Here is an 18,772-nt window from a genome sequence, read left to right as displayed (position 1 = left end):
TTGGGCATATATTTCTTTTTTTTTTAAGGCATGTATAGTTTGTTTCGAATTTTTTGACCGAAAATTTGTTTTGAATTTGAGACCAACATCCTGTTTGGAAATGTCGAACAACTAGCTCAAATATGATGATGTAAATAAATTGGCACTAAGGTACGTATGGCATATACCAAGGTCTGAAATCAGGTAGATTGAGAACTTGGAAGGGCAAAAAGGTAAACATTATTGCACAAATTTGTTAAGACTTATATTATGTCAAATTGTCAATGCCAACCATTCCATAATTGTCTTGAGCTCTTTGATTATGAATGACAGCACATCTCTTGATCAAGTTGCGATATGGTTACGCATTTTCTTTATTGAGTCAACAACATCAAGAGAATAATTGACATGAAAGATGCAAATATTTTTTGTTTGCCATGCATGATTCGAGAAGTGTTTCTCGCTCTTCATTGTACCTGCCGTTGCCGTGACTTGGTCCAAGGCGCATCAGCGACTTACGTTTCCGTACATCCTCTCTCATTCACGATGCAAATGTTTATAAAAGGATAATAATGAAATAATTTGACAATAATTAGATTCAAAATAGATATATCCATTCTTCAAAACTGAAATATCTACTAAACTACTTCCTCCTTCCCTAAATGTTTGACGCCGTTGACTTTTTTAAATATGTTTGACCATTCGTCTTATTCGAAAATTTTTGTGAAATGTGTAAAACTATATGTATACATAAAAGTATATTTAACAATAAATCAAATGATAGGAAAAGAATTAATAATTTCTTAAATTTTTTGAATAAGACGAATGATCAAACATTTTTAAAAAAGTCAACGGCGTCAAACATTTTGGGATGGAGTGAGTATTATTTAACTATACTTAAAAAAGAAAACAAGTTGATCTGCAAGCATCAGACACTGCTGGAGAAAGGGGCTCTCACTGGTGGAGAAACCATTTATACTCCCGGTTGGTAACCCCTTTAGTCCCGGTTTTTCAACCGGGACTATGAATCCGGGACTAAAGATGCCCATCTTTAATCCCGGTTGGTAACACCAATCGGGACTAAAGAGAGGGGAGCGGCAGTCCCATTAAGTTTCTTTTTTTTATTGTTTTTTAGCTAGAGTTTAATCCCTGTATTTTCTCCCAAATCAAGTGGGATACATATCCCCAAATCAAACCTCAAATCAAAATAACATCCCAAAACATTCACATCACAAATCTTAAGTTACTTATACACACAAATCAAATACATCACAAATCTTAAAAAAATTACACACAAACCAAATACATCACAGATTATACATCTCAGATCATACAACAAATCACAAAATTATACATCTTAGTGAATCACAAATTGTAAAAAAAAAATGCCGGCAGTGGCTGCCGCCTGCCGCCTGCCGCCGCTCGCCACTGGGCCCGTGCGCGGCCCAGCTGGCCGCCTACTGCGTGGGAAGGGAGGAGGGGGAGGAGAGGGCCGGGGATGGGAGGGGAAGGGGAGGAGGAGGGAGATCGATCTGAGAGAGAGGAGGGGAGGAGGGCAGGGAGATCGATCTGAGCGGATAGGAAGGGAGGACGGGGAGGGAAGGAGAGGGCCGGGGATGGGAGCCCACGGCCCAGCCGGCCGCCTGCTGCGTGGGAAGGGAGGAGGGGGAGGAGAGGGCCGGGGATGGGAGGGGAAGGGGAGGAGGCGGAGGGGGAGGAGGAGGGAGATCGATCTGAGAGGGAGGAAGAGAGGGAGATGATCTGAGCGGATGGGAAGGGAGGACGGGGAGGGGAGGAGAGGGCCGGGGATGGGAGGAGGAAGGGGAGGAGGCGGAGGGGGAGGAGGAGAGGGAGATCGATCTGAGAGGATAAGTGCGAGGCGATTGTGGAAGAGAGGATAGGGAAGAAGGATTATATATTAAGCGTTGAATTTTAGTCCCGGTTGGTAATACCAACCGGGACTAAAAATCTTCTAGATCTTTAGTCCCGGTTGATAACACCAACCGGCAGTAAAGTTAGGATCTTTAGTCCCGGTTGGTAACACCAACCGGGAGTAAAGATCCTGGGGGCCTGACAAGGCCTGACAGGTTTAGAACCAGGACTAAAGATCAAATATGCCCACTGTAGCCACCAACCGGGACTAAAGATCATCTTTAGTCCCGGTTTTTAGTGGAACTGAGACTATTGTGGATTTCGGCCGACCGACCAAAGATGGTTTCTCCACCAGTGTCTACTCCCGGTTGAGAACCCCCTGTACTCCCGGTTATTCAACCAAGAGCACGAATCCATCTTTAGTCTGAGTGAAATAACCGGTACTAAAAATCTATCTTTAGTGGGCCAAAGATGGTGGGAGCAGTCCCGGTTGGTCCCTACTTTTTCCTTTTTTTTATTGTTTATTTGCTCAAATCGATCTACTCCCTACATATCCTCAATCATACCCCCAAATCATCCACAAATCAAAGTAGCATCACAAATATTGGAAGAAATGCATCAGATATCACAAATACATCACATCACAAATTCTCGAACAAAAAATACAATACAAATCTTAAAAGAAATATATCACAACTTAGATCCAATATCACATACATCACAGATCAGATCCAATGAATCACAAATTCAAAAAAAAAACGGTGTTGCCACTGAGGGTGCCGCCGGCCTCCGCCTCCGCACACACAGAAGTCTGCCGCCCTCTCAGCCTCCGCGCGTGTAGGCCGTCGCGAGGCGCCCGCCCGGCCGCTGCCGCTACTGCCCGCCCAGCCACCGCTACCGCTCCAGGGGAAGGGGAGAGAAAGGAGAAGGGATCGATGGGGAGGGGGGAGCTAGGAGAGGGGAAGGGGAGAGGAAGGAGAAGGGGAAGGGATCGATGGGGAAGAAGGGGAAGGGATCGAGATAGGCCGGCGCTTCTTAGGCCATTCCCAACCCAATGACTAGGATGGTGTCCATAGCATTAAATAAGCTGCCACCTAGAATGAAAAATGATGTGGCAAGTAAATAAATGAGGAAAGAGAAGGAAACCATGTCTTGCATGAGACATGGTTTCTACACAACATCTAAGACATCATGTGAGATAAGTAGCATTAAATTTAAGTATGGAATAGTGGTGTTTGCATTGGAAGAGTAGTGTCTAGTACTAGTTTCTTGAAGATGTGGAGTTTATGGAAACTATGTCTAGTTTCTTGGGTTAGGAATGGCCTTAATGAGAGGTGAGGAGAGAGGAGATTGCGCGCGGATAAGATCGAGATGGCGCGTGGCTCTCGGGGTGCTCTTTGGTCCCTGTTGGTATAAATAACTGAGACTAAAGATCTATTTTTAAGTGCCGGTTGTTTATACCAACCGAGACTAAAAATAATTGGGGTCTGTCTTGAACCCGACAATTTCTTGAACCGGGACTAAAAATGATCTTTAGTCCTGGTTGGTAACACCATCTTTAGTCCTGGTTCCTATTAGAACCGAGACTATTGTGGAAATCGTCTGACCCAGCAAAGATCACTTCTCCAATAGTGAGATCGGTCCATGTCGCACAGTAATTACAAATTTGTGAGCCAATTGTCCTGCTTGCATCTAGGCCCTTGCTCCCAGAGGCCTTTGCACCGTTGTGCATTGTGTTTGAGAGAAGGAGAAAGGAGAAGATTGGAAACATACGCAAAAAGAGGTGAGCCATTAGGGCATGATTAATTGAGTATTAACTATTTTAAACTTCAAAAATAGATTAATATGATTTTTTAAGCAACTTTCCTATAGAAAATTTTTACAAAAAACACACCGTTTAGCAGTTCGGGAAGCGTGCGCGCGGAGAATGAGAGCAATCTTCTCTTTCTCACACCTCGCTAGAGAAGGATGAAAATTTTAAAATGAAAGTAAGAATTAGAAAGGGTGAATAGCTAATTTAGTCTCTCAAGTTTCACCGAAGGTCTAATTTTGTTCTTCAAGTTTCATTTTGCTCATATAGGTCCTCTAAGTATTTTTTTTTCTTAAAATCATCTATGGGCCCACTTAATATGTCATATGGCTATTTCTAGTCAACATTTCTATTAGAAAATATCCCTTTTGCTCTTAATTTGTATACAACTACACACTAGAAAAGATAAACCAAGATGAATAAACAATGTTGCATATGTACTTTCCATTATTTCAACATGTGCATATGAAACTTGAGCCTAGTGGCTATCGTATATACTTGCAAGTACATAGTTTATTTTCATTTTACATAAATTACTATGCATTATCTATAGAAAGAATTCATTGCACACAATTTTTTCTCTGTTATACATGAATGAGGGGTATAAGTTTCATTTATCAAGAGAGTTGTTAGTTATGTTTAGCCACGTGACTTCTAAGACTTCGTTCGTTCCTGGGAGATCTGGGAGATTGAGAGAGAAAAACATCTCGTTTTTCATGCGCACGCTTTCCAAACTACTAAGTGGTGCGTTTTTTTAAAAAAGTTTCTATAGAAAAGTTACTTTAAAAAATCATATTAATCCATTTTTGAACTTTAAAATAATTAATATTCAATTAATCATGAGCTAATGGATCACCTTGTTTTGCGTATCTTCCCAATCTTCTCCATCACCTTATCCTCAAACTCACCCTAAGTGAGTTCAAAGATAAGTTTGAACTAAAATAAAAACTTGAAGGACTAATATGGACAAATTGAAATATTAAGGACTAAACTGAACCTCAGATAAAACTTGGAGGACTACTTTAGCTATTCACTCAATTAGAAATAATTTTGTAGAAATCTTTCGATGAATATGACAGTGTGGGTTAAATTGGCCTGACCACATTGGTGTCCTTTATATATTTGTAGAAGAGTGCAGTGCACAGGTAGTTCTTAATTTTTTGCGGACACTGAACTCTCAAAAGACAAGTTTCCTATGTAATACGCAGGATAAGTTTAGATATCCAAAAATATATTTTGAGAATCTTATAAACCTAGATGATATAGCCGCATAAATTTAAGAACCACCCGTGCACTTTCACTTTTTTTATAGAAAATAAAAACATTAGATAACAGAAATAAAGTAAAAGATTGGATCAAACTTTTGTAATATTGAGAACATTTTTTTAGAATATGTATTATCAAGCAATACTACAAAGTTCTAAGGAATTATGTGCAAAAATTTTAGGATCCATGAAGATCGCTGCAATTTTGGATAACATACATTTTCTTTTTTTTCCCCAATAGCACACGTAATCATTTGTTGAAGTTAAACAATGCACCCTGAAACAAACAAAATTATTAAGAATCATAGATTACTATCCTAATCCTATTTTGATTCGTCTCAACCTTCGACAAACACAAAATTAGAATTCATTTAGGTGTTCTTTTGAAAATATTATTTCTATGGTTATGGTAATATAAATAAACTAAGTCGTGTAGTTTCTTTCTTTTTCGCAAATTTTCTACGTTCGAGATGAGCTCTTAACAATATATGCATGGGTATAAACAGCCGAGGCGTTGATATACGGAAATAGCTAAATGGAAAAAAAATTAGTGCCAACAGTTTTTAAGTGCTCCTTTTTTTTACATTTGATTTGATATAAAAGAAAATTCGTACTTGTCACCAGTGTGTTACGATCCAAACTAAATTTCCACAGATTAAATCAAGAGCAAGAGGAACACCAACAATCCGACACCAATATTCAGGTACTGGGGAAGATAGACCGGAAAGAAGCATATGGGATTGGGGAATGAGAGAAATAGAATCAAGGATAGAGGAAGACGCATTTGAGAGGAGGAGAGCTGAGGCAACAACCTTGTGTTTAATTGTTCATCCATGCCTTGGTTGAACAGGTGAGTACATATACTCCTTTTCTCGTTGGGCTCTTGTGCAAGCAAGTTGGGCCTGAACCCCTTCCATCCGTAGCCCATTATCAAGCCCAAGTAGCATAGAGGAGTATGTGACACACTGCTTCGAGTTTTTGTCCAAGTTGATCTAGTCTAGTTGTAACCCTCTGCGTGGCTGCGTGCGCCAACACTCCGTCGGAAGAGGAGGCCGAGCTCGATCCACTGAGGGCAGCTGTCACGCCTAGAAATTTCCGAATAGAATTCCAAGCAGAATGTGCATTAAAATCCCCGTCCAGGACCGGCCGGGGTACACAAACGACAATGTTGACATTCAGATCCACGTCTTACAAACATCATAAAAGTCTTACATAAATGCAGCGGAAAAACGAAAGATAACTGGAGCTAAGCCTTGACTTGAACTGCAGCGGGAACACCACTCCACAGGCATCCTCGATGGCACGGACGAAGCCTACTCCTCGGAGAAACCACCATCTGACACATACTCGTACTCTGGGGTTGGGGAAAGTAGAGCAAGACTGAGTACTACCCACTGTACTCAGCAAGTTATACCGGAATAGGGGTATGATGCAGGGAATTATCAAAGGAGAGCTAGAGTGGTTCATTTGCATAAAGCGAGCATTTATAAACAGAAGTTGAAAGAAGAAAACAGTCGTAATAATTAATCAATATTAATCATCCCTTATCCAACGCTATACCACGTTGCGACAGGCCCAACCATCCACCTATACTATCCAATTTCAATAGACTAAACTAGGGTGAAACTAATCACGGTGAATCTGGTTGACTGCCCATAACCGCGGGCACGGCTATTCGAATAGTTTTACTCTGATAAGAGGTGTACAACTGTACCCACAAGACACAGCCCCACGACACGTTTCCGTGCGCCGACATGCCACCACGACATACCGGAAAGAGGCCGTGACAGGACCCTTCGCATAACCCCCTCTAACCAAGCACACCACACCTCAGGTTTCACCCCCACTCCTCGCAAGGCAGCGGGCAGTCCCCTCTCGTGCCTAGGTGAATCTGGAAGCCGCATAGGCCGTCGCAGGGCCCATCCAAACTCCATCACGCCCACCCTTGCCTGGATGCGTCGGCTAGAGAAAAGCTACACTACAAGCCCAGCCGTTGCCCACGCTGGCTTGTGGTAAGTACGATAAGTTCTTCCAGGGCATCCCGCGAACCGGTCCTTAAATGCCATGGGTGCGACCAACAAAACCATGCACCCACAGCCCACCATGTGATTCATTTTTATTAACCAACACCGAAGCGGTGTCACTAATCCAACAATACCATAAAACCAACAGTCTAAACATTAATAGGATTTTTCCCCAATGTGTGCTAGTTGAACTAAGCATGGCTAAGCAATTCCTAGTCCAAAGTCTATTCATGTTATAACCCAAGCTAACAAAGGAGCATGGTATCCAAAATAGCATGGCTGTAACAATAGGTAAACATCCCATAGTAACATTATAAAACAATGCAGTATTTGAAGAAAACCAATAGAGCATTTGCAATATAGGATCAACATGTTCAAGTGACAGGCATGACTTGCCTTGCTCTGCAGCTGGAGGAACCTCGGCGACTATTTCGAAGTACACTGGAGCGTTGGAAGAACCGGAATCTAAGCGACATACAAGGCAAACAATGCAAACAGGCTATAAGACTACTGAAACAGAGAACAAAACCATTTTTAATGGATTCTACACATTTTTCTTGATTTACTGAGACTTGAATGGGCTTAAACGGAGCACAGATGAATTAGTTATGAATTTTAGAAGATTCACTGTGTTTATTACTATAAAAAAAGTCCTTAAATCATTTATTGCGCAATTAATCCCAGGGCTGACGTCATCAAGGGGGCGGCGGCGCCGACGGGCGGGGCCCGCATGTCAGCGGCTCAAGGGGAGAGAGGGGCGCCGGCAAGTGGTGCCCCCGGGTCAGCGGCCCAAGGTTGCCGGTCCACCGTGGACCGGGACCACACGGGTGGTCCACCGCCGGTCCACGGGACCGACAGCCCAGATCGCCTCGGGGCCGATCGGACGGGCGGCGGCGACCCGGCTCAGCTCGGCTCAAGGCCGGCTGACCGGCCACGGCGATGGCCACGGCGCGCGCGCGCACGCGTTGCTGGCGACGGCAACCGGCGGCGGAGGCGGCAGCGCGAAGGCGACGCGAAGGCGGCGGCGCTAAGCGGCGGCTAGGAAGGAGAGGGAGGGGAATAGAGGAGAGAGGGATGCCTCACCGAGAGTGGCCGGCGCGGAGGAAGACGACGGCGAACGGCGACGGCGACCACGGGCAAACGGCGGCGACGGGCGGACGAGGTCCGGAATGCCCTAAGGGAGGAAAAGAGAGAGGTTAGAGGGAGGGAGACGAACCACGGCGATCGGAAACCATGGCCGAAGGCGACGGACATGGCGGCTCTCACCGTCGCACGGTGGGAACGGCGCTCCAGCGGCGAACCTCGACGGAGGAGGGGCGGACGGGGTGGATCTCGGCCACGCGAACCCAACGGTGGCGACGGCGCGGCGCGGCGGCGAGTCTAGCGGCGGCTAGAGGCGGCCGGAGTGGTGAGAAAGGCGGTGGCGGGTGGGTACACGACGCGGGAGCGATGGGGAGCACGAGGGAGTTCGGCAAAATGGGGAAAAAGAGAGAAGGGGCGACAGCGGAGCTTAAATAGGGAGAGAGGGGGCCGGACGTGGCCGGGAGAGGCGGGAATCGCCGGCCAACGCGGGGAGTGGGGGAGGAGAGAGAGGCGGGATTCGAAAATCGAATCCCGGCCATCTCGGGCGCGGGCGTGGGCGGGAGAGAGAGGGGAGTGGGCGCGGGAGGTGCGGCGCATGCGCGGGCGTGGCCGACGTGGCCCGGAGGGGGCGGAGGCGTAGGCATGGCGGCGGTTGCGGGCGCGGCGGCGCGGCGCGAGGTGGGAGACGGGTCCGACAGGTGGCCCCACCTGTCGGCGACCCGGGTGAGAAGAGGCGGGCGGCCGGCCCGCGCGGCCTAGCTGGGCCTTGGCCTTCGGCCGGCCCAGCGGGAGGGGAGGAAGGAAGGAGAATGGGCCGGCGGCCCATTCAAAGAAAAAGAGGAAGGAAAAGAAAGGAAAAAGAAAAAGAATTTTTCCCAGGGATTTAAATATTGCTTAAGCTCAATTTTAATTGGTTAAAATTATTTCTAGGGCTCTGAAAATTCCACTAAAAATCTTGTTAGCATATTTCGGCATGTAAAACTCAAGAAAAATTCCATATGCCAATTCCGATTATTATTTGCATTAATTTATTAAGGTTTACTCTTGCTTTACACTGGTATTTTCTTGAGACCATTTATAACTTCAATTTAGGCTTGGGAAAGAACTTCGGGGTGTGACAGCGGCGAAGGTCAAAACCCACCGAGTTGATGGCTTGGGTTAATCACAGCGGTTCTAGATCATTTTCCAATCTATCTAGGGCTCTGTTTGTTTTAGGCTTTCTAATCTAGATTATTAAATCAGATTTACTTTAAGCTGAATTATAATAAGCTAATATAAAATAAGCTGCGAGCTATTTATTTCTCTGAATTATTGAAGGCATCTAAGGGCAGTGGGTCTTTAGCCACCCACTAATATAGAAAAAGCTCCTCCAGAGAAGATTATTACTCCCTCTATCCCATAATACAAAGGATTTTGGCTTTTTACTTGTACTGTTTGACCACTCATCTTATCTAAAAAAAATTGTGCAAATATAAAAAACGAAAAGTTGTGCTTAAAGTACTTTGAATAATAAATTAAGTCACAAATAAAATAAATAATAAGTTCAATTTTTTAATAAAACGAATGGTCAAACAGTACATGTAAAAAGTCAAAATCCCTTAAATTATGGAACGGAGGGAGTAGATTATAATAATCTGGCTTACATATTATAATAATATATCATAATAATTTACTTGTTTGTTTCAGCTTACTCATAATAATCCAGAATGTAATAATCCTAAGATGAATCAAACAGGGCCTAATTTCTAGGGATGGCAACGGGTCGGGTCGAGCACGGGTAGAGCAAAACCATGCCCAACCCCATGCCCGTCGCCGCCCGCCCAAACCCTACCCACTAGGGTTAGCGGGTAAAACTCTGTGCCCGTACCCATGCCCGACGGGCACGAGTATGCCCAGCGGGTACCCAATGAATCTCATATGAATAATAACTCGAAAGATATATAATTTAACAAAGAGAAATAAAATCAATAATTTACCAAATTATCAGTTATCAGCAATAATTTAAATTACATCACAACTTATTATTAGTTAGTATCACAAATAAACCAAGAGAAAGGGGTATAAGAATTAAGAGATAAGTCGAAATTAGCTAATACATATGTATCGGGTCGGGCATGGGTTACCCACAGGTAAAAAATAAAACCCGGCTGTTGCCCACGATGTCTACAGGTCTCAGACGAACGTGTCCACGGGTAAACAATCACACCCACTCCCGTGCCTATTAGATCGGGTATCCGCGGATATCCGAACCCATGGGCGAAATTGCCATCCCTACTAATTTCCCTCAACCTATACCTCTCTAATTAATTTGATGTGTATTGAATCTACTAGTAGATATATATGAGGATTTATTCCCCCAATTTCTACTGCTTGTACATTGATTAATTGGTGTGAAGTTACCAAGTTTCCATGATACGAAGGCCAGTGCCCAGTGGGGTTGGCTACGTGGTGGCAGCGAGAAGACGGAGTGAGAAGAAAGAGAGACATAATATGAAGGAGGAGGTGACGGATGACGGAATACCGATCTGCCATTGCCACGATTCAAGCTCACGCATGCTCTAGTGAATTACTCCCTCTGTCAAACAAAAATGAATCTAAAACTAAAACTAGATGTGACACATTCTAATACAAGAAATTTAAACAGAGATTTGTTGTTCAGATTCTTAGTATTATAATGTATTATATCTATTAATAGATTTTTTAGGGACGGATGCAGTATCTTTAATCTCGGGGAAGGAGACATAGGTGTGTCTTGTTTGGGGGGCTGTGCTGTAGAGTAGTATGTGGTGTACAACTTTTGTGTTGCGAGAAGGGGATGTTGTGTTATGTTGTTTTTGGCCTGGCTTTTCTTCTCCCCCTCGTCCACTTCTTCTGACTTCACATCTGAGTTGGTCGCGCATTCCATGTTATATCTGTTATTAATACTGTTATGATTGTATTTTTAATTTCACTTTTCTAATTTATTGTTATCGATCTGACAACCAAAATTAGGGTTCCTTTAAAGAAAAGAGAAGTGGAATAAGAAAAATAGTGTTGTATAGATTGGTCGGGACTGTTAAAAACTGAAAAATTGAACCGTAGTTTCGTTATTTGTTCCATTTTTGTTTTCACCTTTTCAATGCGTTAAAATAAATTTCAGCGTTTAATAACCACTTCTCGCTTCTGTCCGGGATGAAAATATTTACAGAGGGAGATCGGTTGAGAACTTTGGTGCTATTGCTTCACACGGGCCCATGCTTTGACGACGGACGAAAAAATCTGTTCAAGATCATCCCCCTCTGCGGGGTGACATGCCTACGAGTAACGACAGCCGGTATCCTAGCTTGTATCGTTCCAAATGTCAATTTGATTGACATCACCAACTCTCCAAATCAGTCCTGCATTCAGAGCTTTCAAGCCTCGTACAATGCTTCTCTAGAGATATGAAATCCCTGGCCCCTCCCTAGCATTCAGAAGTTTACTATCAGGATACTCCCTCCGACCTATAATATAAGGGATTTTGAGTTTTTCTTGCAATGTTTGATTACTCGTCTTATTTAAAAATTTTTTGAAATTATTATTTATTTTATTTATAACTTACTTTATTATCTACAGTACTTTAAGTACAACTTTTCATTTTTTATATTTACAAAAAATAATTGAATAAGACAAGTGGTCAAATGTTACAAACAAAAACTCAAAATCCCTTATATTATAGGACGGAGGGAGTAGTATTTTGCCATGAGAACTTGAGCACAAAGTGAATCCTGCTGGGATAGTAGTCTCCACACTTGTCTAGCCAGCATGGCCAGAACAGATGCAATTCTCTATAACCTAGCCCACCTTTCGACTTGCGGCTGCACAAGAGATCCCAGGATAACCAATATACTCCCTCCATTTCTAAATATTCGATGTCGTTGACTTTTTTAAGCATATATTTGACCGTTTGTCTTATTCAAAAACTTCTATGAAATATGTAAAACTATATGTATACATATAAGTATATTTAGCAATGAATCGAATGATAGGAAAAGAATTAATAATTACTTAAATTATTTTTTGAACAAGACGAACGGTCAAACATATTTTAAAAAAAAAGGCAACGGCGTCAAATATTTAGAAACGGAGGGAGTAGTTTATTTTCATTTTCTCGTTGGGGCCAGAAAAACTGGCATATCACAGTACTTATCTCATCGCACAGGTTTTTTGTTAGATCAAAGCAAAACATTGCAAACATTGGAATTGATTGTGCGATAGCTCAAATAACTGGTTAGGTTATTTGAGGTGAACTAGTTTATCTTAGATTTAAGTTTTAGATTTGACACGAGTGTTTACATTTATGGTTAATTATTCTTTGAGTACTAGGTATAGACATACTCATCAACAACGAGACACCCATGATGATTTTGCCAATCTCAATATATGACGGCTCAATTTTTTGAAGGTGCTCGGATGGATAAGGTGCTCGGATGGATAAGGTATATTTGTATGCCTTTATAAAGGTGAGTATACGCGTGTTGTGAGTGATTAGTTTGTACTGTGTTTCTTAATAAAAACGATCGGAGCCTTATGGATCTAGAGAGATTTTAAAAGACTAGAAAAAATACCCGTGCGTTGCAACATATAAGATGGTTTTAATCCTTTCTTTGGCCCAACCCACATGTGGAGCCGTGGGTCTCTGTCTTCAACCTCCAAAAGATAGTGCCGTGCCTGTCTTCAACCTCCAGAAGATGGTGCCGTGCCCGTACAATGATTGAGCTGATTCTCCCTATCAAATCTGGTCGAATCTTAAATTCTCGATCTCCTAAAATTGGTTTAGTGCTTTTGATCCACTTGATCTTTTCTTTCCGTTTTTTCAAAATTGGAGAGAACAAAACTCGGGGTAAAAACGGTCAAGGAAGCTTGACAGTTAAATGGTGATTAAATCCGGGCAAGCCGAATTGAAGGAGAAAATCATAGGAAAAATGATGAGGGATGAGTGAGGAATCGATTTTTTAATCCATTGGAGGAGGGAACGCATGTATAGACATATTCGACGTGGCGACGGAGCTAGGGTTCGGCCTAGCGAAGGAAAAACACGGTGACGAAAGAAAAAATGAAAAACCGAAAGCCCTTACCGTGTGCGAGAAAAAAAACACAATGAAAAAAACCAAGGATAAGAAAACGGCAACAAAAAATATATAGACGGACCATTAAAAAACGGTTTAAAAAACCACGAGAAGAAAACAGCGACGAAAAAAAAATCCTAGTAGGCATATATACATTAAAATCAAAACATAAAATTAAACCGACTCAAATACGGATGACGAACCACTGAAACACTTTCAATTTTTATCAATTTTTATAATAGTAGAGAACAAAAGTTGTATGAGTAACTATTATAATCTCCCGCAAACTGCCACGACGACCAAGAAAATCCACTGCACGAGCATTTCTTATCTGATATGTCAATTTTGATCCTATAAAATGTCATTTCTGATTTGTGCATGATGTCTATGATACAAAATGCCATTGTGCCTGATCTGTGCCTGATTGTTTTTGCGCCTGATATGTGTGCCCTATCATGTTGAATTTAATTTTTGTTTATGCTGATGGAGTCTTTATGAAATTTTGATGAGTTAACATGTTTAAGTTACCAAAAATTACAGTGCGTTTGTACTAAAATTGCAATACATTTACATGTGTACTGTTTTTACAAATGAAATTTTAGTTTTAAAGCTGTTGTCGAAGTGACAACTGCGCACGTCAAAGGACGTGGTTACTCAACAGTGTTGGGAACAGTAAATGTACTAATTGATTAGAATTTTTCTCCGGGGATCCCCTTTACATGTCCTTAGGGGACTATTTATAATCCTATTACAGGTTCCCCCATTAGGGTTTAGGTTTTACAGGGGAATTTACATGGTTGCCCTTATGAAAGAGATGTTTACGTGGGTACACAGTGTAATTCGGATACATGGGTCTCTAATGGGCCAATTGCCGAATGTTGGCCCAATGGCAAACGGGCCTAAGCGGCTAAGATGGCTCCTTGGGCCTCCTGGAAGTTGGACTTGTTATGGCGAAGTCTCCTTCATTCGGCATACACCCTTTGTCATTTACTCTTCGCCCATGATACCTTTGGTCTTGTGGGATACCAGCTTGACTTTTCGGCCTTCGCCGTCTTTGCTTCATAGTCTTCGCCATGCAGGCTTCGCCCAAATGAACTTGACGTCTTGAGCTTGAATCCTCGCTGGTTATATGGTTTCGGCATGTCTGGTCGGAAGGTCCCATGACATACCGCCAACAAAAGCAATGTAATTTTTATATGTGCCCGGTAATTTTAAGTTTTTGATTTTTTTTTTGAGTTTTGAATTTGGAACAGCCTATGCATATGGGTGGGGGCAATGTACTAGTGCACTTAGATGCCATTTGTAATGTTTTTACAAATGTAATTTTAGTTTTAAAGCAATGTAATTTTTATATGTGCCCTGTAATTTTTAGTTTTGATTTTTTTTTTGAGTTTTGAATTTGGAAGTGCCTATGCATATGGGTGGGGGCATGGATGGTGCTAGCAAAATTGGGTGCTATGTATAACTTAGCTAGATTCTAGTACAGTGTTTTGAACAAAGTCAATATAACCTAATTTAATTTGTTCTATCCTACATAATGAGTTGCAATGTGGGTAGAAATTGAGGAGAAGGCCAGCTTGAGAATTGTAGTCATTTTTTTGTTTGTTTGTGTTGGCCCTGTCATTTTTTGGGCTTTTTTTTCTGCCAGTTCGGTGTTTTTTTCAGTCCATTGGATACAAATCTAAAGGAGATTTTTCTCAAAAATCACCCAACAGATGCCTAGGCAGTCCCAGGACAGCTCAAATATATAACTGGTTAGGTTATTTGAGGTGGAACTAGTTTATCTGGATTAAAGTTTTATATTTGACATAAGTTTTATATTTGACATAAGTGTTTACATTTACGGCTAATTATTTTGAGTAGTTGTACTGTGTTTTGTTATAAACGAATGGGACCTTACGGAGATCATATCATATCAAATCCTTAGTTTCTGTAACCAGTCTCCCGAGCAACCTCATCACATCTTGGCTTGCTACAGGGTAACAGTAACTAACTGCACGTACATCGTCCGATCTCATCGCCTCGACCTGATCCAGCCGTCCACGTTGTCCAATCGCATGGCCCTCGCTCTGCTCGATCCTCCACCATTGCACTACCGCAGGACACCGCTTCCGCGATTCCCCAATCCCCCAGCCTCGACATTGTCGGCGCCTTCCTCCCCCAACTTTCTTCCCCACAAATCCTCGTCAAAACCAACGGCGGCGGCGCCGCCGTCCGCAGGCCCTCCCTCGCGCGCCGTGCCTGCATCGCCCTGCGCCCCTCCGCCCTCGTCGCCCCGGCCAACCCTCTCCGCTGCACCCACCACCGCGCCGTGTCGCCCAGGTGAGCTGACGAGTTTGGTGCCTTTATCCCACCCCCATTTGTTTAGGGTTCCAGTGGAATTAGCCGCCTGCGAGATTGATTTCCCTCTGGATTGTTGTGTGCCTTGCAGGTTGAGGAGGCGGGCGGAAGCTGTCGGCGCGGCGTCGGCGATTGGGGGCCTCGGCGAGGAGAGGGAAGGGTGCCTCTCGTACTTCCCCAGGAGCCAGAGGCGGGGGAGGCCGGGGCTAGTGAGGTTCGCGCCTTGCGCACTTCCACACACCTCTGGGCTATCGTCACTCCACAGCGGGCTGTCCGGCGCTAAGGTTCGTGTCATCCGTAATGCGTCTGAATTGATGGATTAGGAAAATCTGGTTCGGTTAATCGGGGATCATTGGATGAGTGTTGTGGACAAAAGTGGCCAGGTCGTTACTTGCGATGTTGTGTCCTCGTCGGTTGCTTTTTAATGGTGCGTGTGGTTTATGGGGATATCTGTATTATTACTTTGCATTGCTACTTTCAATATTCATTCTAGGTTACTGCGGACTGCTGATTGTTTCAATCCTATGGTGCTTTTGATTTTGGATTATCCAGTATGTTATTTACTAGATCCCCCTCGATATAATCCTCCCTGATTCCTTTTTCTCCTCCCCAGATCCTCCCCTGCTGCATTCTTGCGGAGCGAGGGAAATCGCGGCGCTGGCTCCGCCGCCCTCGCCGCCGGGTTCTTGTCGAGCGAGCGCAGGACCAGCGCCGCTACAGAGCTAGCCAGCGCCAGCTGCCTTCTTACAGAGCCATCGGGCAAGCGCCGCAGCCGGCCGCCGCCCTCGTCTCTTCGGCGATCCAGCAGCTATCAACGCCTTTCGTCTGGAACACACTCCTTCGTCTCACGGACAGGGAATCCGTGTAGCTTCCTGAGGCGGATCCAACGTATATCCTCATGTATATCCTCACCCATGTATATCCTCGGAGCATCCCCTCAATTTTATCATCATGAATGATAAACTAAAGGTTTGTAAATGGCTGGGGGTTATTTTTTTTTGTTTCTGACCTGGTTCCTGTTGTCTCCCAGGCCACATACTTAACTTATTTTCTTGCTCAACGGGTCGATTATACTCAGTTGGCTGCTAACGGTGGTCCAACCAGCTCGATCCCTGCTCGTGCTGCTGCATATCCTCTTTCATTCGTCAGTTTCAGGTATATATCCATATTGCTCCTTGCATTGTTAATTTTAACTAGAAAGATAGTCCACGCACATGCGCGGGTACGTTGTTTAATGTGTTTAAAATTTTATTACAAATTTTTGTATGGGGGTGACTTTTTATTGAAATATCTTTTTTACTCTATCTTATTTTATTTGGGATTGCTTTGAACACTGGTAATATTTTTTTCTAGTTTTAAAAGAAGTTGTAGGGGTAACTAAAGAGTCTCCCTCAAACCGCCACGACGACCACGGAAATGCCCTCCACGCGCATTTGCAGAGAAGACATCCGGCGAGGAATTGTGCCATATCTCTAATTATTTTTATTTGTTTGTTTTCTCAACAATGGTGATGCTTCTCCGACTCGGATACTGTATCGAAGGCTTTGATAAATTCCAGAAAGAATTAATTACTCGGAAATTAAGCTGCATCGCGTTGCTAATCCGGTTCGGAGTTGTTGTTCCTCCTCCCTATTTATTTGGTACCAAGCCAAGTATTCCAGGCACCACGTACACAGCAGTTGCACCACGTACACAGCAGTTGCACGTACGATTTGGCCCATTTGGTATTTGGTATAGCTCTACAGAAGTTGGGTCTGGAATAGAGTTGTATAGCTATCCAAACCCAGCTCTACATCTCTAAATCTCTAATTTATTTTGTGAGATAGCTCTACCTCTATTTTAAGTAGAGCTGAAACTGTTAGGCTAGGCTCTAGCTCCAGGTGAGTGGAGCTAGAGCTGCCAAATAAGCCTAGTATTAGTTTTGATTTGATTCTTCGATTGCTTAACTCGAGGAGCCAAGAAACCCGATCCAGCAATGGCCGCCGAGGGAGATGTAGCCGCCGATGCTCTCAAGGTCGCCGGCGAGAAACAGTGGCCGTCACAGTCGCTGTCCCCTGAGGCACAACGGAGGATGAGGTTCTACCTGTCATGCGCCATCATCGACCTCAAGTTCGACCTCTGGGACATCGTCCAGACCCACTTCGTCCTCGAACCCTCCCGCCGTGATCTCGAGGAGAACCTTGATCCCGCTGGCGACGGCGACGGCGACTCCTCCGGCAGTGCCGGCGAGGGAGGTAGTAGTAGCCACCGATCGGACGTCAAGTTGGGCGACGCAGAGGAAGAAGATGATGATGATGAGGATGAAGAAGAGAAGTGCCGCAGGTTCACTGAGAAGTGCATCGATCCTTACTTCATCGTCCTCGGATCGGCCTCCCGCTATGATCCCGAGACGAATCTTCATCCCGCCGGCGCCGGCGACGGCGACTCCTCCTCCCACCGTGATTCCTCTACCACCTGTGGCTGTCATCACCGACCGGAGTACGTCGACGATTCAGATGATGATGAGGAAGATGCGATCAAGAAAGCGGAGGAGTCGTTGGAGCACAACGAGCTGTGGCGTGAGTTCACGGACAAGTACATCATCGCGAGCGGGTACGACGATCGGTTCAAGGAGATAGATGCGATCGGGGAGGTCTACTTCGACACCAACCTGGACGAGGAGACCCGCACGTACATGATCGACAAGCTGTGGCGCCACATCGAAAAGGAGCTCAGCGACAGGGCCAGGGCTGTCTCCACGGGCAAATTCAAGTTCTAAATTTGAATTATGTGTCTCCTGTCATCCTGTGTATCGAACTATCGATCGTACATTGCATTCTAGTAGTTTGTTTATTTTCATATATTTTGTTGCACGAGGGTGCAGTGTAATCAAACAATAAGTCTTCCAAAACGGTTGGCTACGCTATACTCTCCTTTTTAAAATACGGCATCATTGATTTTTTGAGATACGTTTGATCATTTATCTTGTTTAATTTTTTTTTAATTATCATTTATTTTATTGTGACTTGATTTATCATTAAATGCTCTTTAAACATAAATTATTTTTTTATATTTGCAAAAAAAATTGATAAAAAAAATGTTAAAAAGTTAATGGCATCATATATTAAAAGACGGAGAAATAGAGACGGAGAAATGGAGGTAGAATTATTTTTTCACTGAATCGGTGGTGAAGAAGCGCCCTGGTCGAATTTATTAAGGTTGACATAAGGTAAAACACTTTCAAGAAACATAGGTGGTGTTCTTTTCTCATGAAAATGAAAATGAAGATGAAGATTAAGTTTTTTTACGCAAAACGAGGTGGTATTAACGTAT

At 43.6% G+C, this 18,772-nt stretch overlaps 1 protein-coding gene across 7 annotated transcripts; it reads left to right on the top strand.

The window, feature by feature from the left end:
* Positions 1–15,223: 15,223 nt before the first annotated feature.
* Positions 15,224–18,398, top strand: LOC127781131 (uncharacterized). 7 transcript variants are annotated; one of them, XR_008018925.1, is made up of 5 exons: positions 15,224–15,442; positions 15,552–15,744; positions 16,074–16,376; positions 16,491–16,615; positions 16,814–17,049. XR_008018925.1 is itself a non-coding variant. In XM_052308038.1 (5 exons), the coding sequence occupies exon 5, from the start codon at positions 17,436–17,438 to the stop codon at positions 18,216–18,218; it is 783 nt and encodes a 260-aa protein (XP_052163998.1). In that variant the 5' UTR covers positions 15,224–15,442; positions 15,552–15,744; positions 16,074–16,360; positions 16,491–16,615; positions 17,416–17,435; the 3' UTR covers positions 18,219–18,398. The 7 variants fall into 7 exon arrangements, 4 of the variants coding, with proteins under 4 accessions (XP_052163998.1, XP_052163995.1, XP_052163996.1 ...); XR_008018926.1 differs by having other exon boundaries at positions 16,074–16,429; positions 16,539–16,615; XM_052308038.1 differs by lacking the exon at positions 16,814–17,049 and adding an exon at positions 17,416–18,398 and having other exon boundaries at positions 16,074–16,360.
* The last annotated feature ends 374 nt before the right edge of the window (positions 18,399–18,772 follow it).

The sequence above is a fragment of the Oryza glaberrima genome, chromosome 8, assembly GCF_000147395.1.
Source record: "Oryza glaberrima chromosome 8, OglaRS2, whole genome shotgun sequence".
Classification (NCBI taxonomy): Eukaryota; Viridiplantae; Streptophyta; class Magnoliopsida; order Poales; family Poaceae; genus Oryza; species Oryza glaberrima.
This window is presented reverse-complemented; position numbering and strand designations above follow the sequence as displayed.

Excerpts from the sequence above, each read along its gene's own strand:
- LOC127781131 (XM_052308038.1), top strand. The coding sequence starts at position 17,436 with ATGGCCGCCGAGGGAGATGTAGCCGCCGATGCTCTCAAGGTCGCCGGC.